Source organism: Sipha flava, unplaced genomic scaffold, assembly GCF_003268045.1.
Source record: "Sipha flava isolate LNK unplaced genomic scaffold, YSA_version1 81_pilon_pilon, whole genome shotgun sequence".
In the NCBI taxonomy this organism is placed as follows: Eukaryota; Metazoa; Arthropoda; class Insecta; order Hemiptera; family Aphididae; genus Sipha; species Sipha flava.
The window spans coordinates 1,387,053-1,409,963 of NW_020273623.1; the positions used below are offsets into that span (position 1 = coordinate 1,387,053).

Consider the following 22,911-nt stretch of genomic DNA (forward strand, 5'->3'; position numbering starts at 1 on the left):
AAATATAAAAATCGATGATATTTTGAATATCTTTGCTGATACAAATAGATATTTGTCATTAAAATAAAATATTAATTATTTTTAAATATATGTTATTTAGTGTTTTTGTAATACAATTTAAACCTATCTATATTTTTAATAGTAATAAGTTTTACTTGTGCATGGGTAGGGGGTATGGGGGCGAAGACCCTGCGGGTTATTTTACATTGAATTATTATACCCCCCCCCCCCCCAAAAAAAAAATTCAACCAAATATCCGCCTATGTTATAATTCCAAGATTGCTAACCTGGAAAAATTCAGCAATAGATTTCTAAATAAAAACTAATTTTTGTAATTATTAAATCATATATTTTAGAAACCATGTTATAGTAGTGTTTAAAATGATGTGTTAATGAAATAGAAAACAGGTAATGTTAATGTAAAGTTTAAAAGTAACAACAAATAAAATCCTATTTATATGTAATATAATTTATAATTATAATTTAATCAACAAAAAAAAGTTCAGTTAAATTTCTAACACGCGAGGCATATATAATCAAAACAAACATTTTAATTTGACACGTGGTTATCAAAAGGTTTACCATCCCTGATTTAAACATTATTAAGTAGGTACCTACTAGATTCCTGTATAAATTATTATCTATTTGTATTATTATGGTATAGAACTATAGAAAATAACTACCTATTTAATAGTGAAGTGACTATAATAATTATTGTGTAATAATGCACATGTTTTTATTTTTATATAATGAACTGACTGTACTGTGCTTATCTTTTTAATTGCTGCTGGTTAAATTCTTACAATTAATTATCAATTCTGTAAGTTGCATTGTAATAATACCAATAAAGTAATAATTTTATATTTAAATTATTTGCATTGGGTATAATTTACAAGTTGTAATTTTATTTAATAATCACTTAATAGCACCTCTACATTATACAAATTTAATAATACATACAAAAATGTCAAAAATCGTTTCAGTTGGTTCATGTAGCACTGATTTGTTTTTGTAAGTATCTATTTATTTTCTCCACTACTTATACTTGTTTAAAATTCTCTTTTTAATTAGCATAACTAAATGTTGGTGCCTTATTATAAAAATTATTATTATAAATTAATGTCTAATTTCAATATCTGTACGTTGATACATTAATTAACAAGTAAAAAGTTATAATTATAGACATTAAGATGTTACAAATATTATAAGATCATTACTGGCTAAATATTTGTTTAATATGTACAGGGGAAAAAATAAATAAAGTAATGTCTGCATACAAAAATGATAAATTTTTATGCTCAAAAGTTATATTAATTGTTTCAATTAATTTTATTTATTATATTACACCTGATATTTTATACTTAATTATCTACTTGTCCTCTCAATTTATGTGCAATAAATTCTGTTTTTAATTGATATTTTTAGTAAATTATGATAATTTTCAATGGATTAAAATTATTAAAAATATATTGTGTTCAATTTAATTTATATTGGTTATAAAATTTATAAAATTAAACTAATGTTTTTGGAATCAAAAATAAATATAAATTTAATATTTTGATTCTAAGGTTATATTCTAAGGATAGTTATAGATACATATATATTACTTATTTTATTTACAGTTATACATCAAAATTGCCTAGCCCTGGACAGACCATACACGGAACACAATTTTCTATAGATTTTGGTGGTAAAGGAGCAAATCAATGTATCGCTGCTCAGAAACTTGGAGCTAATACTGTATTTGTTGGCTGTGTAAGATATTTAGATATCATAATAAAATGTATTTAGTTTTACAACACATCTATGAATAACATATTTGTTTTTAATTTTTTCTTTTTAGGTTGGGTCTGATGTTTTTGGTAAAGATATATTAAATAATTTTAAACAATGTGGTGTTAACACTCAATATATTATAACAAAAAAATCTATTGAAACAGGAGTAGCTCAAATTAATGTAACTGATAATGGTGATACATTTGATAGTCACTTATTCTTAATATTTTATTTATGTATTAAATATATTTGTTTTTGTAGGAGAAAACTATATAATCATTGTGGTTGGAGCTAATGGTACATTAGGAAAAGAAGATGTGGATAAAGCATTTAATTTATTAGTGAATGAATCTAGTGCTGTTCTTTTTCAGTTTGAAACCCCAATAGAAACAACTGAGTATTTGCTAAAAAAACTTTCAGTGGCAAACAGTAAATGTAAATAAAATTAATGTTATTTTTTTATTTATATGTTTTATCAAATATGTTAATCTGGCAATATATATGATTGATAATAGATTGAGCAATGAAAACATTTAACTTTTGTATTTATTCATAAGTAAAAATATTTGATAATTTAAAAATGGTACCAACGCAAATATTATATTTCTCAAAATATAAATCTAATGAACTATATTTAAAATTGTATATATAAACAATATATAGTACTTAATATATATACTTAAACACAATCAAACTAAATTAATTCACTTTTTTATTACATTAAAAACTATAAGATAAAATTGAAATAATAATTTATTTACTTATAAAACTATTATAATACCTTTAATCATGTACAATTATACACTGAATAAATAGATAAAATACTTGGGTTTTATTTATTTTTTGTTTTTTTCTATATCTTTTTTGAAAGATATGATTTTAACACATATAATCTATTATTTTACAATTGGCTGTATATAATAATTACCTTCTTAATTCAATGTTAATTTTTTTTTTTTTTTTTGTATAGAACATTATTTTTATATTTTGTTATGTTATTTTAATTTTTGAAATAACATAAAATTCATTTTTCAGGTCTTAAAATTGTAAATGGTGCCCCAGCTATCTCAAGTTCTCATGAAAATATACTTCTATTGGCTGATATATTTTGTGTTAATGAATCTGAAGCAGAAGTTTATACTAATAATGTAATAAAAATTAATAGTATTGAAACAGCAAATCAGGTTTTATCATTAATTTTAAAACAAGGGTGTAAACTTGTAATTATTACGTTAGGACCTCTAGGTGCTATATTTGCATCTAAAGATGAACCAGAGTCTCAATGGGTTAAAGTACCAAAAATTGAGAATCCTGTTGATACCACAGTAAGTCAAAATTTTTAAATACAAATATATTAAGTTATTAACCTATTTTATTTTCAATGTATTATTCCAGGGTGCTGGTGATGCCTTTTTAGGAGCATTGGCTTATTTTATTGTTCATAAGCCAAATTTGACTTTATATGAACAAATTAGAAGATCATGTGTTGTAGCTACAAAGACGGTACAGTCCAAAGGAACTCAAAAAAGTTTTCCTTTAAGAAATGATTTACCTGAAGAAATTTTTAATTAAAATATACTATATGTATACAGTATGTACAGTACATGAAATTGATAATCATTATTTATTAAATTATCTGTTAATTAAAATGTAACTAGTATACCCATTGCGAAAATTTAAAATATATCAATACATAAACACATTTTAACAAATCAATAAATTTGTATTATATCGAAAATTGAAAGACGTATCGAAATGACAGAGAGTGTTTATTAAAATATATGTTCCGCAGCATTAGGATAGACTATGTATGAGAGGATGCGATTATTACATAAAATCATTTTACAGTTCTTCCTTCCAAACAATATTAGCTAATATAAGGAATAATATTAGTATTGTTTGTGAGTTGTTTGTTGTTATATCATTGGGTAAAAGCCAATGAGAATGCAGTATTTGGAAAAAATTGAAAGTTGAATGTGTAAACATAACTTTCCTCAAACTCAACGAATTTAAGCAGTTTATTAGCTTTAAAGAAAGAACTTGATCCATTGAGTGATCTTAGACTTGTGTCAACAGCCTACATTGATTAGAATTCTAGTTATAGAGATTTGAATGAAGAAAAATATTGAAAAAATTAAATGTAAAGATTGGTCTTGCATAAATTTTCTCAAACTCAACAAATTTAAGCAATTAATAGTTTAAAAGAAAGAGCTTAATCCACTGAGTGTTCTGAGAGTGAATTATCAAGATCCATTTATTAGAAGAGGAGCTATGAGAATTTGAATGTTGCTTAAGTGAATATGTTCCATAAGAAATGTAAAGTGGGAGTTGAGTAAATTTCAATGATTACTGACATATCTATATCTAAATAACTCTCATTTAAAAAAAAAAAAAATAAGAAAAACAGCCGGATAGAACAGCCAGACTGACTGACTGACTGACTGACTGACATTAGTTTTCATACATTTATTTAATATATAAGATAGTATAAAAAGATACAAAATTTAACAAACAGATATGCATTTTTCATTAATCATTACTTGTTAAATAAACTAGTTCATCTTAGTTAAAATAATTAGTCAATACTTTATTATATTAAAATATTGTCAAATAATAAATAATTAAATTTTATGGTATAGATATTCGACTTACTTTGTGTACACTTATTTTTTATAAATAAAATACTTTTTTTTTTTTTAAAAATGATGGTTATACTAACAGTTATAAGCAGGGTTTAGTGGTAAAAAAGGATAAGGAGGAATTCAATCCACAAATCATTCTCAACTTTCCATATAGTCTCATTACTAGGTAGGTAATTAATTATAAATTGTTATATATATTACGAGGTGTTGCTAGTGAATAATTTTTCCCACAAACTATTCATGTACTGTAAAAATGTATATACTTGTAAATTACTTACTTATGGTTTTAAATAAAAAATTGTGAATATCTTTTAATAAAATTAAAATAAATTATTAAACGTATATATAAGTATATATTACTACAGTGGTAGCCAAACTACGGCCAGCTATGATTTAATATCTGGCTTGCAAAAGTATTCTTCATTACAACACTTATTTGTGCAACTATAAAATTTTACAATTACGTAAAAAAAAAAAATTGAAAAATTAAAAAAATACATTTTTTTATGGCCTGCGGTAAAAAATTTGTTTTGTGTGGCCCTAGGTAAAAAAAAGTTTGGCCACCACTGTATTACTATATAATTTATATTTAATATTAATTTCATTGGTAGAACACTGTTTATGTATTATCTAGTGACATCAACTAAAATGCATAGCCAATTTTTCATGTTTTAATGTGTAAATTATTTTTAACAAACAGTTGAGCGGTTTCAGTAAACTTTTCAGAGAAATGTTAAAAGGGATGTTTTATAAGCACTGTGAGTGGTAGAAGAACTGAGTCCCCTTGTGCCCTCTCCCACTTTAAGCCATGGTTATAAGTATATTTTATAAATATGTAAATTATTTTCAAATTTAATTAATTTTTAATATATTTTGGTTTAATTTAATTAAAAACATTTGAAAATACCAGGAAATTTATTTTTTAAATTTTATTTTATTACTTAGTAATGAAATTTTTTCATTATTTTGAATAAGAATTGGTAATTTTATATATAACATATTTTAATACATTTACACTGCATTTTTTTTTTTTTTTTTTTTTGTAGTATTAGTAATATTATATGAAATATATAGCATAAGTGTTATAAGATATTATCAATATTATAATATGTGATATTATTGTGATATCACAAGTTATGCAATATACATGTAAAATATATTTAGGTATCAAATAAATACATACATTTGAAGACACATATTAATTATTAATAAACAATAAAGAAAATTAAAAATGAATAGAGTAAATAATTATTTATTAATTTAATTTAAATAAAATATTGTAAAATATTATTGGTTTTTTAAATCATATATTTACAATCTTATGGTTTTAAATTAATATACATTAACATTATATGTAAATTAGTAATATATATATTAGAATTATAACCAAGAATTTCATTAAGAATTTTAACCCAATAAATATAAAGAAATATAAAATTATATAACCAGTTATAAGTCATTTGCATTTTTGTTTAATGTTCATTGACATAATTTCATTAAGCCGAATATTTTTGGCTTTCAATGATTCAAACTCTTTTATTAGTTCTATCAGTTCCATATTTTGGTCCTTAAAAATGAAAACATTTTAGTTATAAGTAATAAAATTAAAAATTGTAAAATAATTTACCTTTAACATAGTTGAATCATTATCGTCTTCAATTAGCTTCTTTAGTTCAATTAATTTTTTTTCTTTTTGTAAAAATGAATCAAAATTGCTTTCATAAAATTCAAATAAAACTTTTTTCATATTTGTCACTGTGAAAAAAAAGTGAAATTTAATTGTTATAATTAGTATTTGATTTAAACTTATTCTGACTCGACATAATTTGTATGTGAGATTATGAATTTTTTACATTTTTTCTTAGTATGTGGAAAGTTTTGTCAACATTTTAAATTTAAATGTTTGTAAATAAAAATAATTTTCATTAAAAATATTAAAGTAATATTTTTCTACACAATAAAGAATCGTATGATTAACATTATATTACATTTTTAAGTAATATAAGTAAATATGAACATTTAATGTCTCTAGAGAATTACCATTAATTAAAAATTTTTTTTAAATATTTTTACTGAGCATTGATTATATAATTATATTGTATTGATGTATAATCAATGGTATTGAGTAAAAGTATTTTAAATTTCATTAGGAGTTATAAATTATCATTATTTACCACATTTTTTGTTTTCTGAGTTTGGTTTAGTTTCATGTTTTCTTTTTAATTCTAAGATAGCAACATCCTTTAATAACAAAATAATTAATATAATAGTTTTGTAAATTATTTAATACAAATTTTAACAGATAATGGTAAAAGTGTATAAATTGTTTTAATTATGTTAGTGGTAAAATGATCAAAATACCTTTTTGACAAGTCCTATAGAATTTTGCAAATCTTCAGTTTCGTCTATGAATATACAATAAAAAAAAAAAATGTATTTATATAAATATGATTTTAAATATAAAAAAAATTAATTTATAATAAATATATTTATGTTCCATATTCATATAATTTAGCAAAATGGACAATTTTTATTAATGGTTTTGGGAGGTTAAGACATATTATTATTTTATTTATACATTTATGATTTTTTATACTAAAGTTGAACCAACAAATAAGTATTTATATTCTTAATCAATTTATATTTTACTTCTCGTTTAAATTAAATGTTGGCTCATATACTTAAACTAATAATTATAACATAATAAAATATTGTGTTACTGTTAACCAATATCTTAACTCAGCATTTCCCAAACTGTGGTCCGCAGACCCCTAAGGGTTGCACGTTTACCTTAGGGATCCACCAACGTAAGTTAAAAATACATAAAGTACCAATTTATAAAAACGAAAATACTGATGTAATATTCATATTACATGGGAAATACTATTGATAATAAATACATTGTCGAAATAGTTATTATTGAAAAGCAATTAAAATTAGATACAGACTGTGATCACGTATTATCGTTATTTATCATAAAAATAGGTGCATTTAGTTCGGAAAATAAAGTAATCAATTTAGAATTATTGTTTATTAATGTTTTTAATTTTTATTTCTATTAAGGGGTATGCTATCATTTTTATTATCTCTTAGGGGTCCAGCAGAAAATTTTTTTTAAAAAAGTCGTCTTAACTCACTTGTTATATTTGTAGTAATTTGCCCAATTTTACTTGAGTTGCATGTCACCGTTTCTGATAATTTGAGGTATTCTTTTAACATATCTCTATATTTTTCTGCATCAAGAATTTCCGATTTTACCTCAGTTAAATATTTTTTTTTCTCAAAAATATCTTGTGTTTTGTGAAAAATAAACTAGGAATATAAAATAAAACATGAATTCTATGATTATCATATTATAATATCTGCTATATTGAAATATATACAATTATAACTTCGTAACATTAATTTATATTATAATATACTTACAGATTCATTACGAGGAAATGCTTCCCTATCTATTTCAATATTTTCTTGCTTAGCCATTTATTTAATAGTAAATATAACCAGTGCTTTCGATTTGAAAGTCGTGAGCATCGGCATGGGATCGTGGCATAGGGCAGTGGTTCGTTACAGCTGTATTTGGTACAATGTAACAATTACATAGATGGAACGAGTAGGAATGAATACATTAATCGTTCCATTGGAACATTCGGTACAAATTATCAAACTACAAAATGTTCCCCATCAGGCGATACTGATACCAACACCGATTACCGAAAGTACCAACGGAACAAACGTGGAACGATCTATGTACTAGTGTTGAGTCGTTACCGATGTATTCGGTACAACGTAACAATTTGTAGTACACAAACCGATTAGCTACATGGTGGGGTTTAGCTTACGTTATAAACTGCGACGAAACGACGCGTCGTGACATTGTTGTTGTATGGAGCATATGTTAAATAATTTAAGTCTCCCCAGAATATTTACTATGAGCCACTACTGAAAGATAGACGAAAATTGTTTACGGTATTGTGAATCACATACATACGTAGCTTTCAAAAAATGGCGCGCTACCAGTGGTAACAATCAGAGGTGACAGTTACGGACTAGGTTTTAGAAGATAACCTTACCTAAGACCGTGGTTACGGTTAAGATATTAATCTTTTTTCTATGAGATCAAAAAAGCCAAAGAGAATCGTAGAAATATATCGAACCTCTTTGGTAGCTGCGAACACGTTACATCGCAAATGATGATTCAGAATGCCGTGAGTTCTGATTGCTCAGCGGGCACCCCCCACCCGGATTCACACTGACTGACTGTTTCGCCGCGCCAACACCGCCTCTCAACATCGCGTAAACGTCCTCGCTCCCCGTTCATTTTCATTTCGTACGGCATCAGCGCTACTTTGCGTGCCGTATAAAGACGTTTAAAGCTAACCCGTCCGTTCGAATTCGTCTAGGAAACCGTCTGCTGTCTGCGTATACACTTCGCAATCATGTCTAGTGAGTATAATGGCAACGATTTTTTTACTTTGTTCCATCATTACTTGTTGTTTGGCGTGTATTATTCCTTACGCGTTTTCCATGGTGCGATGCCGGACCGAAACCTTCACTGTGCACCCGTTCGAAAACACTGTCCTCGTGACGCGGCCATCGTCGAGATCACGTTCTCACTGACTGTCGTTCGCCTTCTCGGTCTTCAATCGCCGGCTTATATTCGACGGGCTCGTGCGCTCTGTAACACAGCTCCATTCCGCTGTTCACGTGTTTAGCATGCATCGCCCGATTTCGTTTTATCACCCCGTTCGATGATAACGGGTCAATGGCTTCTACCCAGGGTTTTCTCGCGTTTCACACGAATCATGGTGTCCTTTGCCGCGTCTTCAATGCTGTCACTGACACATTTCTTTTTTTTTGTTGGCCTCTGGACATACGGCACGCGCAAAGTGAAGTCCTCATCCCGAAAGTTCGATTTCTGACCATTGTCATCTCATCAACTGGTCAAATCGCTCGATATTTCGAATTTGGGTGTATCCCCCGCTGGTCTACTATCCATTATTGACTGAAACAGTTTATGATGGTTAAATAGTTTTTTTCATTTGTTTGCAGTTTAATATATTTTGATTTTTGATTTTTCTCATCTAGTCATTGCTCACAGTGTCTGTGATATAATTTTATTGTATCTCAAATGTTCCATCTATTATTTGGATTATTATTTTCTCTATTAAAATAATTATTTTTTATTATTTAAGTTCTATATTTTTATTATATTGCTTAACTTTATTTTTGACTTGGTGATTAGTAATTACAATTCTAGGAAAACCATTTACATTATAGCAATTCTTATATCTTTCCTATTTTTATCTCAAAATATACATTTTTTAATATTTACATACCTAAATTTTTTTATTCATTAAACATTGAATTTTCTTCATTTTAAATAAGTATAATGTATTGAGTTTTAAATAATAACCTCAAATTAGTTAAAGTAAAGAGTTATTTATTTTTAACTTATTATATTTGAATTTTTTTCATTTCTGTCTATTTTCTTTATAGACTTATGAAGATTTTTCGATATGTTATATATATTTTATTAGGTATAAATATTTTCATTCCAATTATATTTACTAGTAATTCAAATTTTATCATATAAATTAAAAATATGGTCAACTTAATACTTTTATGTTAGTATTCATTTGGAAATAACAATTTTATTTTTGTGTTTAAATATCTAAAATTGTAAGTTTTTTTATTAGTAATTACTATGGACTTATTGATTTAATCTTAGTGTACATTGAAGCTGTTTAATAAATATATATATATATCCAATGATATTATCAAATCCATAAAAAAATATTCATTTGATTATCTAAGTTGAATTGTACAACTGTTTCTTTTTAAAATTTGATTCAGTTATTTATTATAAATTTGACAAAGAACTACATTTTTGAACTGAAAACTTACTATTAAATGTTTTATTTTTATTTTTTGATTTTCTTATAATTTTCTTATTTTATGAGCTATGTATATATTATTAAAATATTATCAATGGTAAATATTCAGTTAAAATATTTAAATATTTATTATCTTCCTAAAAGCACCAAATTGTATTTATATTATTATTTTGGCCGTCAAATGGAAGTAAATTGAAGTATGACTTTTTTTAGTGAGGGACCTATCTATTGAAGAGTCCATCAATCCGGAATGTTACATAAATTTTAACGATAAAGATAAATTTAGTAAATAATAATTGATAATTCCTAGTTATAATGAATAATTAAATTTAAATTTGCCGGTTTTACTCATAGATTTCGCTAGAGATATAAATACATTTCTATGATTTGAAATCTATGTCATATTTTTCTATTGACATTAACCTTAAAAATTGCATTCGGCCAAAATTATATCATCATAGTTGTTTTTTCTTCAGTGAATATGTCGAGTTTCATTCCAAATAAATTGCATTTACGGCATTCGTTGCTTTTTCTTTTTCATCAAAAGAAAAAAGCAGCTGAAGCTTATTGGTTGCTGGTTGAAACTTATGGCGAACATGCTCCAGTGATAAGAACTTGTGAGACATGGTTTCATCAATTTAAAAGTAGGGATTTTGATTTAACGGTCAATGAACACCTGGGTGCAGCGAAAAAGTTTGAAAACGAGGAATTGCAGGTGTTATTGGATGAAGACCCAACCCAATCGCAACAAAAATTGGCACAAACACTAAATGTGACCAGAGGAGCGATTTGCCAATAATTGAAAGTCATGGGAAAAATCCAAAAGTATGGAAAATCGAAAAACCATTTCTGAAATGTTGTTTCAACGGTTTGAAAGGAAATCTTTTCTTCATCAAATTATTACGGGGGACGAAAAATGGATTTATTTTGAGAACCCGAAGCGGAAAAAATCCTGGCTTTCATATGGTGAGGCCGGCCCATCAACTCCAAGATCAAATCGCTTTGGCCGTAAGACAATGTGTTTGGTGGGACCAGAGTGGTGTGGTGTACTTTGAGTTACTTAAACCTGGTGAGATGGTGAATACCGATAGCTAACGACAACAATTAATTAATTTGAATCGTGCATTAATCGAAAAAAAGCCAAAATAGACCCGAAGACATGGCAAAATTATCCTACATCATGATAACGCACCATCTTATACCTCTAAAGTGGTGAAGGACACATTAAAATCATTGAATTGGGAAATATTATCGCACCCGTCGTATTCTCCAGACCTTGCCCCATCTGGCTATCATCTTTTCGCATCGATGGGACACTCCCTCGCAAAGCAGCGCTCCGCCAAATTTGAAGATGTCGAAAAATGGTTCGTCAAATGGTTGCCTCGAAAGAGATAATGTTTTTTTGGAATGGTATCCATGATTTGCCTAGATGATGGGCAAAATGTGTAAAATCAAATGGTCAATATTTTGAATAAAAAAATTTTAAGATTCCCTTGAGAATTAAATGTTTTCTTCATTGTAAAAATCGGCAAATTTCAACTAACACCTCTGGTATAAATATTAATATCTTCCTAAAAGCACCAAATTGTATTTATATTATTATTTTGGCCGTCAAATGGAAGTAAATTAAAGTATGACTTTCTTTAGTGAGGGATCCATCTATTTTGATGAGTCCATCAATCCGGAATGTTACATAAATTGTAACTTAATAAAAATAATTAGTCATTGTAAATTCATAGCTATAATAAAATCCTAATATCTTCCTAAAAGCACCAAATTATATTAATATTATTATTTTGGCCGTCAAATGGAAGTAAATTAAAATAAACTTTCTTTGTGAGGAATTTATCCATTCTGATGAGTTCATCAATCCGGAATGTTACATATATTGCTAAATTGTTACCCATATTAAATGTAGGATATTATATATTATTGTTTAACTATCTCGTATATTTGATTTTTTAGGTGTCTAGATGTTTTAAGGGGTAATTTGAATTTATTTAATTTAATACAAATAAAAAAAGAATATTACAATGATTATATACAAAATTAAGAATAAAATTGTTACAATTCTCCGAACAGTAAAGTCAAGTGACATCTGAACTGATTCGAACTTTATTACTTTGTTCACCATTGGCATCGCGAAAAATTGGTTAATCTGTCATGTCAAGGTCGCCAGAAACTATCGCGATAGTTTTACATATTTATTCTTAGTGACTATTAATGCATCATTGATATTGTTATGTATAGTGTTACATTATTTAATAACCCTATTATACTTTATTATTAGTATTTCATCAGCCTTAATAAATTTTTCAACACTAACTGTTATTTTTGCAAATTTCTTAAATTAATTAATACATAACCTATTTGAATGATTTTTCCTATGATATCTGCTTACTATTTTATTAAACTATCTGCAGGCAAAAAGAATAAAAAGCAGAAATGGATGCCAATTGAAACTGAAGTCATCTCAATCGCTAGTGGTACATGCTGGGCTGATGAAGTAGAGAAAGAACAAAATGGTAATAATTTTGTGTGAATCAAGTATTTATTTATAAATGCATTATTACTTAAAAATACGCCTTATGATGAATGTTTTGGATGTTTTGTTTGGTCATTAATAGCTATCAGTCAACAAGAAACTTGCTTCAGGGGTTTACACACTGAGTACTTTTGTTACTTAAACAACCTCGGGAAGGTCTGAGATATATTCACTAACCTTCTAGCCGGAGGCCTTCTTGATAAAGTTGGGCAGGAGAACCAGAAATTGGTCCAGTCTTTAGATTTTTAAGTCTGAGATGCCATAGGTTGAGACTATAATCTGAAGTACTGTTGGAACCTCCTGTGAATCGCATTTTTAGTTCAATTTGCAAGGTTCTAGCTATGCTAGTATAACTCAATTCAGACTAATCTCTTGTTGACTGATTTACCTCAAAACCTGAAGGCTCTTGTTGTACTTATTATTTTGATTATTTCATTCACATTTATATAAGTTCAATTAATATTTTATTTAATATCTTTTATAACAATTTTTTTTTAGCATTTGGTGGTTTTGGATTCGAACCTAAACCATTAAACCTTCCTAAGGCACCAAGAGCAGCTTGTGAATCTATTATTGATGAAAGCACTGTACCTCAGGATGGACCATTCTTGGTTCATATGTCAAATTTACAATTTGAAATTGATGAAGATGATATCACAACTTATTTTAAAGGACTTAAAGTAAACTTAATTTTTAGTTTTCAATTCATTTTCTTTAAAATTATTTTTGAAATAAAATACAAGACTAATATGTTCAATTCCTTATATTTTATACGATTATGGTTAGATAACTGTTCTCTATTTTAATGAAATATTATGAAGTATTACCTGAATATATCTTATGTGTTACAATGAATGATTAAAATTTATATTTTATTACAACTTTGGATATATTTTAAATTGTTCTTTTTTGGCTACATATTTTTTAAAATTGAATTCAGTCTAGTATTAACTTTAAAGTTTGGTCAATTTTATAAAGTATTCTTTGATGTATTGATTACTCTAAAATATCCTGATAAATTATTTCTAAATAATAAAGTAAAAATAATACCAACTATCCGAAATTACTATAATTTTTTTTCAGTTAATACTTTTAGAAATAGTATCAAAAAAAATAATCAATATTGTGTAAATATTTAAAATACAATTTTAATTTTTGTATTATGGATAATTTACAAATTTATATTTAAATGCTTCTCTCAATTTTTTTACTTTTTAAAAATCTTTTAATTTTTATTTATCTTATGCATAGAGTTGATGATCTTGTTGTTGTCAATAAGAGTTTTGCAGAATCTATGCAAAATTAATATTTCTTTAGACACTATTTTCAGCTATTTTATGCTTTAAATGGTCGCAAAGTAAAAAACATATACTAAGTGAATAAATAACAAGTAAAATTGATTTTCAGTTTTTTTTATTCATGGCATGGGATATATATACTAGTCTAAGAATTGTTCTTCATTATACTAAGTTAATTATTTGTGGTTTTATAGTAAGGTTATTGGTTAACTAATTTTGATTTTGGTTGTGCACAAATATGATAATTCACTAATTTTTTTATAATATAGTTTAAATATAAATAAAATTAAGTCTATAGTTAGAATTTTTTTTTTTTTTTAATGTCTTGTTGATGAATCAATATAAGAACTCAATTTTAATGCATTTTGATAAATTTTATACTACTTACAAATCAAGTTATTTTTTTTTTTACATTTAACAACTTTAATTACTTGAAATTAACCTTTTAATTATTAGGTATAAATATATATTTTTATTTAAATTCTCAAAACTATTTTAATACTTAATGATGAATGAAAGGCGAATATGAACATGTGGAGTTCCTTTCACATGTTTGTGTTAGTTGAACCAATGTTATGTATGTATATAATACAATTCTGATACTTATTCTTCAAGAATAAATTGTATTGATTTAATTATTAATTTTTGTTTACTAGTTATAATTTATACATATATTAATTGTGTGCTGCCTTCATTGTATGTTTTTTTATTATTAGATTGCCAATATAAAATTACCCCGGAATGACAATGGACGTAATAAAGGATATGGTTATGTGGAGTTTGAAGAAAGGAAAGAATTAATTACTGCTCTTGGTATGGAGAACTTGGTAAGATTTATTTTTTAGAATTTAAAATATACAAATTTATGAACCAAAAAAGCACAAATGTCAAATGTAATACACATATATAGTTATATTGGTTGTTAACTAAAAGTAATGTATGTAATAAATATCTTCGTACTATAAACTAGGAATGATGCACAGTTTTATGATAGGCATACAATATTTTTTCACTATCCATTATTTAATAATGCAATATGGTACTGGACTTGGCTGTTTTTCATTGGTTATTTAATATATTTTTGTGACTAGCACAAACTAATAAATTATTTTTCAAATAATTTGTAAAGATTAATAACATATAAAATTTGCTCAACATAAAACTAAAATACAACTATTGACTTTATACCTCGTTTATTAGTAGAAAATTGATAGTTCTAATATTTTTTTTTTTAGGTAAGTGTATAAAAGATTTTTATTATAATAGCATTTTATATCTTGTTTGTATTATGTGTCGTGTTAATTTATTTTACGATGTATCTAATCTAGATCCGTGGACGTCGTGTGCGAGTTGAATTAGCTAGTGGTATGCAAGATTCTAGAAATGCTTTTCAGAGAGGTAGTCGTATGGGTATGGACTTCAAAAGTGATGAACCTGGTGATTGGCGATCAACTATCCGAAGTTCAACTACTGATGATAGAGGAGGTATTTATTTTGTATTTGAATGTATTTAATTTATTTTTTATTTTATTATAATTTCAGGGTTTACTAGGAGACGAGATGGTGGTGCTTTTGATAAAGACCATGATAGTGAAAGAGATAATGGTCCTTGGAGAGGGGCTAGGCGTAATGTTGATGATGATGTTCCTGTTGGTCGCAAACCATTTAGTGATCGTCGTTTTGATGATTCTGAGGGTGGTAGGAGACCATTTGGTGATCGTCGAACAGATGATTCGGATAGTGGAAGAAGACCATTTGGTGATCGACGTTATGATGATTCTGATAGTGGAAGGAGACCTTTTGGTGATCGCCGTGATGATGTTGAAGGAAGTCGTAAACCATTTGGTGAATCCAGGCGTGGTTTTGGTTTTAAACGAGATGATGATTTACCTGAAATAGGTAATTATTTTATTATAAATGCTTTTGATAAAGTTTTTATTTATTAATATAGTCTTCTTTTTGGATTTATCCAACTTTTAGGTTGTATCAGGTTTTATTTTTAGAATATATGAAATAATGAATACACATCATTGTTAAATACATACTGGTATAGGGATTATTCCATATATGGTGTCTCACCAAGTTCTAAACTTTGTGAGGTTACACTTTTAGTGGCATACTCTTTGATGAAGAGTATATACTAAATTATTCTAATTCTTATTATTTAGCCATAAATTTGTATTAACTATTTTTAACATATTTTAATTTTAGGGGGTGATAATACTTCAATACCACAAGAACGACCGAAGCTCATATTGAAACCAAAGACTGTTGATCCTAATGCACCAAAGACTGAAGCACCAAGTTATGTTGCTGCAGCATCTATATTTGGAGCAGCTAAACCAGTTGATACAGCATCAAAAGAGAGAGAAATTGAAGAAAAACTTTTAGCCAAACACGAAACAAAAGCTCACCCTTCATTATCTGCTGCTTCTTCATTAACCAATTTGAATGAAGTTTCTGATGACAAGTTAGTTAATATTTTTAATGTTTTATATATATATATATATATATATATCAAATTTAATATTTGGTTTATTTCAATTAATTTTCTTTGTGGATTAGGCTGATTTTTGATAGCCCAAAAATATTTCTGTATTTTTGGAATGAGCATTCAGCCAAAATTAAAAGAGCAATCATAGTACCAGCTAAATTACATTATTTGGTTGACCTCCAATTTGCTAAACAAAAAACAGAAAATTAAATTGTTATATTCAATATTATATTATTATTTATATTTATATTATATTATATTTATTAAATAACCAACAGAGATTTATCACTAAATATAATTAATAAGTATTAATTATAATAAATAAACATAAACAAGGGCAAAAACAATATAATCAATAGTTATAATTGATTTAAATAATTGATTTAACTTTTTTATTATTTAAATATAAGTTGAATTGTCGAACGTAAATGTCGTAAACACGTACTAATACGTAATACTATTATTAATTATTGCACATACAAGACCAATAATAGTTTTTATATAATGTACTCCTTACGCTCAATGTTTCATATATGGAACAATTATATTTATGTGAATTGCTATTTATAAACTCATTAGTAGGGAAGTCAATTTTATTATTTATAGACCAAAAGATGAGCTAACCATTGACGTTTTTTTTTTTTTTTTTTATATATTTAACCTACTTGATTTTATTTTAATTATTATAAAAAAGGAAAAAAAGAACATTTTGAAATTAGTACTTATGCCGTTCTGGAACAGGTTTATATCACCTACATACGATATAGGATAATGTTATCTGGAAATATAGCTAGCGACATCTATACTGATTCATTAAAACTACACATTACAATCATATCAACAAAACGAAAGCCAATATTAACAGTTTATTAATTGTTCCAAATGTGGAACATTGTGCAGTGTATTAATATTCCAACTTTTGAATTATGATTATAAAAATATTTATAAGTTAATTTGTCATTTGTTAATTAACATTGCACAATAATTTAGTTTTATGTAAACAAAAAAACTATTTATGTTTAATTTAAATCATTAATAAACAGCACTAATTGTATATTATATTTTATATTGCTAGGAGTCAAGAAGAGACAGAAGTAGTTGTCAAGCCATCTCAGCCCAAGCCAGTTGAAACATGGAGGCGAAGAAGCCCACGGCGTCAAAATGATGATGATTGTCCACCACGAAGAAGGACTTCTCCTGAACGCAATCCAAGATATGAAGAAGCTCCTCCTCCACGAATAAATGCATGGGAAAAACATTCTTTGAATAAAGAATTAGTATCATCTGATGATAATGTGTGCAACGGAACAATTCCACCACCACCTGTGTAATATATATTTTATAAAATTATAAATCATTAACATCTTAATTATAATTTTGTGATATTTAATTTTTTTTTTTTTTTTTTAAGCGAGGAGCAAAATGATACTCCTAAACTTAATGTTTACATTCCACCAAATCTTCGTAAAAAAATTCCGGATGAAGAAGCTGTTCCAGATAGAGCAGCTGACGGTTCAGAAATTGTTGAATCTGTTGTCATAGAAGCTCCCATTAATGATGTAAGAACTGATCCTGATGGTCAGTCAAGTGAACCTGATGTAGCAAAAGATCTACCAGTCATTGATGTTGCCAAAGATCAATCTGTTGCTGAAACAGATGTAGACAAAAATGATTCTGGGTTTATTGAATGTGGTATGTATATTTTTGACTAAAAAATTTTGTTTTAAAAAAAGTTAATATACATGTAATATTGATTACTCCTAATTTGTAGATAAATCAAAAAAGAAGCCTAAAGTTGCTAAAAAAGTAGTACCAGAAATAGAAGTAAAGAAGAAGTAAGTTTATTTTATTTTCTTAAGTTTTACTGTCATTGTTGATTAATTTTTTTATTTACAGAGATATTATTGTAACTAAAGAGCAAAAAAAATCTGTAAGTATAATATCATATATTATTCTTTAAATTACTAGTTCTTAACCTTATATGACATGCACACAATTTTAAAATTATTTTAATAGCTATGGATTTCCAAATTTTTCATAAATTAAATTCATATAGGGGAGACCTGGGTAAGTTAGCGACATTTAGATTTAAACATTTTTAAATAGCTCAATTTAAGAGATGGAGAGTTTATAATTTTCATTATATCTGCTAAAATATACATAGATATAAAGAAAAAAAAATAAAATGAATAAAAGAAAAAGATTTTCACTATACATATTTTTTATTTTTAAGTTTTTTTTTTTTAAATTTGCCATCTTACCCGGAAGATTGAGCAAGTTGACATAAGTTTGGGGTAAGTTACATCATACTTCATTATATAATGTACAGAGTCCATAAATGCTGAACTAAAAGTTTGAATTATGCCAAACTACTTATTAACCTCTTAAAATAATTAAATATTTTGCTAAATAAATACAAATTTACCTATCAACATAAATAAACTATTAAATAATAATCAATAAATATCTTTATTAAAAAAATAATATTATTTGATCATTCTAAATTAAATCTAAAATATTTTTTTATGTATAACAATTTTTACTTATTTATATAATAACAAATGAAATATCTACATTGATATACATAAATATCATGACTAAATAACAAAATAAATATAGGAATGATAAATTGACTAAGTGCTTTTAAATATATTAACAACCTAATTCAATGAAAAGTAAAAGCTTTATCATTTGTAGGTTTAACAACTAAAAAAAAAAATTTTAAATTATTTATAAATACCTAAGTGTAGGTAAACTTGAGTTTAAATTTCAGTCTTTGGTATTACAAAAATCACATGTAAATGATTTCCAGTCTTCAGTTCCAGCACATAGTTCATGAGTCCAACTTAAGTATTTAATGCATTTTATCAATTTTTCTCCTTTAGAATCATTTTTGTATGGTTCTGTACAAAAAATACTATCTTCGTGTTCATAGAATCTTGATCATCAATTTTCTACATAAACTGGTTCTTCATCTGATGATTCTTTTGCTTCTGATTTTGATTTAAACATTTTTTGAAAACAACTGGCTTATTTTTTTTAATTTTTACTACTTTGATTTGTTTTTTTTTTGTTGCTTTTTTTCTTCAAACATACCTTTTACAGGAGTGCTAATTAATTCAAAAGTAGGCAGTTAAGCTCTTAGTGCACTTTTGGAATATCTTGAACTACTGGTAGACGTGGAAGTTAAGTAGGTTTTGTAATTACATTTGTAATACCTGTTTCTATATGGCCTTTCTATATTGTGTATAAGTTTTTCCAACATTATTACCATTAGTAACTTCTACTCCCAATGGTCTGTCGGTTACAACAGCAGATTTAAAATATGAGTCAGATTATATGGCTCAATGCCAGTTCCTATAAATCCATGAACTGCATTGCCTATGGTTGTTGCCTTATTTATTGTATGATTGTCCAAATAATTTTCTAATATCTTATTCTATTATTGCTCTTCCTGGATGGCTGACTAAAAAATTATCACAAATTTGACTGTATAAAGTTTTCAATGGTCCAAACACTGCTACATCTAGAGGTTGTAATCAGTGTGTAGTATGAGGAAGGAACCCCAACATCGCACTATTATTTTCACGTAAAAATGTTATTGCTTCTAGAGATACGTGTGAAGCATGATTGTCTAGAATTAACAAAGTTATCATAAAGTTAAATCATAAAGGGTGGCACATATACACCAATTGTACTAATGCCACAAACCACAGTTATATTTTTCCTTCTTTCACCAGATACAATTTAGCAACTCTCCGTGAACCAGTTGGAGATAAGACCTTGGGAAGTTTATTTGGAACTGTAGAAATACCAGTTTCATTAATATTAAAAATTTGACTAGCTTCAAATTTATATTTTAAACTTAGTTTTTTCAGTAAACTAATATATGTTTCTATATTGGGTTTATTAAAAGACATGAGATGCCTAATCGATGTTGATTCTGAAATTCTTAAACTTAATTTATATTTAGAAATAAAATTTGTTAACCAGTCATCACCATCCTTTTTTATACTAGAATTGGAACTGTGTGAAATATTATGCTCCGCAAAGTTATAAACTAATTTCTTACACTGAATTGGAACCACAAACAAGAAATATTAGATGTTGGTGAGCTGTTTAGTATTTTGTGGAACAATTTTAATTTTTGATTAATCTTAATGAGTTATTAACAAATCGTCAACTTACCCAGGTCTTTCCTACTCTAAGAAAATTACTGTATACCTAGGGATCAGTGTCTCAAACCATAGGTTAAGATTCGTTAAATTTAAAGTCATTCAGTCAATATTTTGGTTTGTATAAAAGATTTGAGTGTAAAATTTTTATGAAAATAATTATCTTAATTATTTTTTAATGTTTTTTACGTCAAATACTTAAATGTTAGTACTGTAATAATATAAACTTTTCAAGTAAATTATTTGCATTTTTATGTTTTTCTACTATATAATTTGTCAACTTATTTTATATTTTTTTAGACTAGTAACAAATTTGCTGCACTTGATGATGGTTCCAATGAATAGAAAATATGTTTTATTTTATGTCATTCAAATTGTTATATATAAAAGATATACAGAGTGCTTGTACCTTTTAAGATTCCTAAACTGCCAACTTAATTCTTTCTTTATAATCTCTTTTTTTTCATTACATTAATGTTTGCTAGAAACGTAAAAATTGTAAATTTAATAGTGATATTTATGTGTTGTGGTGACATGATGTGTCTGTTGTACCGCATTCATCTTAATTTATAAATTATACAAATTAAGTTTTACATTTTCTAATTTTTTTTTCTAATTGCACAATAGGCTCTAACGCATTTTTTTGCGTTTTAAATTTTAATATATTGTCATTTTTTATATCTGCTATTCATAAGACTGCTTAAATTAAGTGATTTATTATTTTAATTAAATAACATGATTTATGATAACAGTTGCTCACTTATCATTTCTACTAGACTTTGACCAAGAATAAGTCACTGCCAAGTTCTGTTTTATAATCTTAATTTGTATACTTTGCTAAATTTTTATGTTTGCGAATTGTATCAACAGACTGCAAGACAATTATTGAATTTTTATCGATTTTCATTTTTAATATACATAAATATATATATGTATATGTATTAATTTGTATAATTTATTTATATTTACATATATGTAATGTGTATTAAATTAAACTTATATAATTTAGAAATAATATATGAATTACATATTATAATTATTGTATATTTTAACTTTCTCATTTAGGTCTTGTGATGTATTTTATTATTATTATTATAATAATAATATTTTTTGAAGTGTAAAATATTGACAGATTTTTAATTTATGCGTTAACTAATTTTGGTACCAATAGTTTCAAAATTAATTTTATACTCTTAATTTAATAAATTGTATTATGTAAATAATAATATTAAGTTGTATATTACTTAACACCATATTTATATTAAGTAGATAATTTCAATTTACTATAACCCTGAAGTATTCTACTTGGTGATAATGTAATTTTATCCAAACAGTTAGAATATTTAGTAATAGTTATTTTTCAATACTTAAATATCAGTTATTTTTATTATTGTTTTTGGTTTTATTTGTTGAACATAATGCATCCTGTTGTAATTTACATTACCAAGTACAATTGTTGTTTAGTTAATGTTTTTCAAAAAAATAAATATCCTTATTTAAATATAAAATTGTATAATTGGACAATACGTTAATTTATTTTTACTGCTCTTGTGATTTTTAAAGTAAAGAATTGGTTTGCTGATGTAAATATCATTTGATATTATTTCCTTGCTGAAATACATGTGATATAATTTATTAATTTTTTACGTTCATATATAGGAAAATTTTTTTTTTTGTCAGAAAAATGTCTTATCATATTTCAAATCAGAATTTTAAAAATTGTGCTGTCTTTTTGTCAAATTTTGGTTGTGCAATATAATTTATCTTGTGTGAATTAAATATAGTTTACATTTATTTCTAATTTTTATATACAATTGGTACTTCATGAAACGAAGTCGTGACATTAATAAATAATTTATCAAATGTATTGTTTAACTTATAATTTAGGCAATTATGTAACTAATTATTATTTATATTCTTGATGTATTAGAATGGTATTAGGTATTTATATACAATTTTTTAAGTACATTTATATAACAGACATTTTAGTGCTAGTTTTGTTCATTTTATTTTGTGGACGGAGTGTTTTAAAGTGTTGAAAAATATATTGTTTCTCTCTTTCATTTTATTGTTTTTATTTTAAC

At 26.1% G+C, this 22,911-nt stretch overlaps 3 protein-coding genes across 5 annotated transcripts; 2 read left to right on the top strand and 1 right to left on the bottom strand.

The window, feature by feature from the left end:
• The first annotated feature begins 812 nt into the window (after positions 1–812).
• LOC112693191 (ribokinase-like) lies at positions 813–4,205 on the top strand. The gene is made up of 6 exons (XM_025568147.1): positions 813–1,011; positions 1,623–1,755; positions 1,844–1,970; positions 2,038–2,211; positions 2,812–3,101; positions 3,172–4,205. Exons 1-6 carry the CDS (start codon positions 965–967, stop codon positions 3,346–3,348), a joined length of 948 nt encoding a protein of 315 aa, XP_025423932.1. The 5' UTR covers positions 813–964; the 3' UTR covers positions 3,349–4,205.
• Positions 4,206–5,790: 1,585 nt separating this feature from the next.
• On the bottom strand, positions 5,791–9,532 carry LOC112693139. 3 transcript variants are annotated; one of them, XM_025568061.1, is made up of 5 exons: positions 8,937–9,532; positions 7,845–7,991; positions 7,556–7,730; positions 6,046–6,173; positions 5,791–5,985 (listed from the first exon to the last, which is right to left on the bottom strand). In XM_025568061.1, the coding sequence occupies exons 2-5, from the start codon at positions 7,899–7,901 to the stop codon at positions 5,875–5,877; spliced, it is 471 nt and encodes a 156-aa protein (XP_025423846.1). In that variant the 5' UTR covers positions 7,902–7,991; positions 8,937–9,532; the 3' UTR covers positions 5,791–5,874. The 3 variants fall into 3 exon arrangements, with proteins under 3 accessions (XP_025423846.1, XP_025423847.1, XP_025423848.1); XM_025568062.1 differs by lacking the exon at positions 8,937–9,532 and adding an exon at positions 8,576–8,649; XM_025568063.1 differs by lacking the exon at positions 8,937–9,532 and adding an exon at positions 8,261–8,564.
• On the top strand, positions 8,740–21,465 carry LOC112693138 (eukaryotic translation initiation factor 4B). Its single transcript, XM_025568060.1, has 12 exons — positions 8,740–8,864; positions 12,739–12,840; positions 13,359–13,540; positions 14,875–14,985; positions 15,487–15,643; positions 15,701–16,057; positions 16,370–16,628; positions 17,728–17,979; positions 18,064–18,344; positions 18,424–18,487; positions 18,549–18,582; positions 21,128–21,465. Exons 1-12 carry the CDS (start codon positions 8,858–8,860, stop codon positions 21,170–21,172), a joined length of 1,851 nt encoding a protein of 616 aa, XP_025423845.1. The 5' UTR covers positions 8,740–8,857; the 3' UTR covers positions 21,173–21,465.
• Positions 21,466–22,911: the final 1,446 nt, after the last annotated feature.

Excerpts from the sequence above, each read along its gene's own strand:
- LOC112693191 (XM_025568147.1), top strand. The coding sequence starts at position 965 with ATGTCAAAAATCGTTTCAGTTGGTTCATGTAGCACTGATTTGTTTTT. Across the intron at positions 1,012-1,622 it reads TGTAGCACTGATTTGTTTTT|TTATACATCAAAATTGCCTA; the intron begins GTAAGTATCTAT and ends TTTTATTTACAG. Across the intron at positions 2,212-2,811 it reads TTCAGTGGCAAACAGTAAAT|GTCTTAAAATTGTAAATGGT; the intron begins GTAAATAAAATT and ends TTCATTTTTCAG.
- LOC112693139 (XM_025568061.1), bottom strand. The coding sequence starts at position 7,901 with ATGGCTAAGCAAGAAAATATTGAAATAGATAGGGAAGCATTTCCTCGT. Across the intron at positions 6,174-7,555 it reads AATTACTACAAATATAACAA|TGACAAATATGAAAAAAGTT; the intron begins GTGAGTTAAGAC and ends TTTTTTTCACAG. Across the intron at positions 5,986-6,045 it reads ATGATTCAACTATGTTAAAG|GACCAAAATATGGAACTGAT; the intron begins GTAAATTATTTT and ends TTCATTTTTAAG.
- LOC112693138 (XM_025568060.1), top strand. Across the intron at positions 13,541-14,874 it reads CTTATTTTAAAGGACTTAAA|ATTGCCAATATAAAATTACC; the intron begins GTAAACTTAATT and ends TTTTATTATTAG. Across the intron at positions 15,644-15,700 it reads AACTACTGATGATAGAGGAG|GGTTTACTAGGAGACGAGAT; the intron begins GTATTTATTTTG and ends TTATAATTTCAG.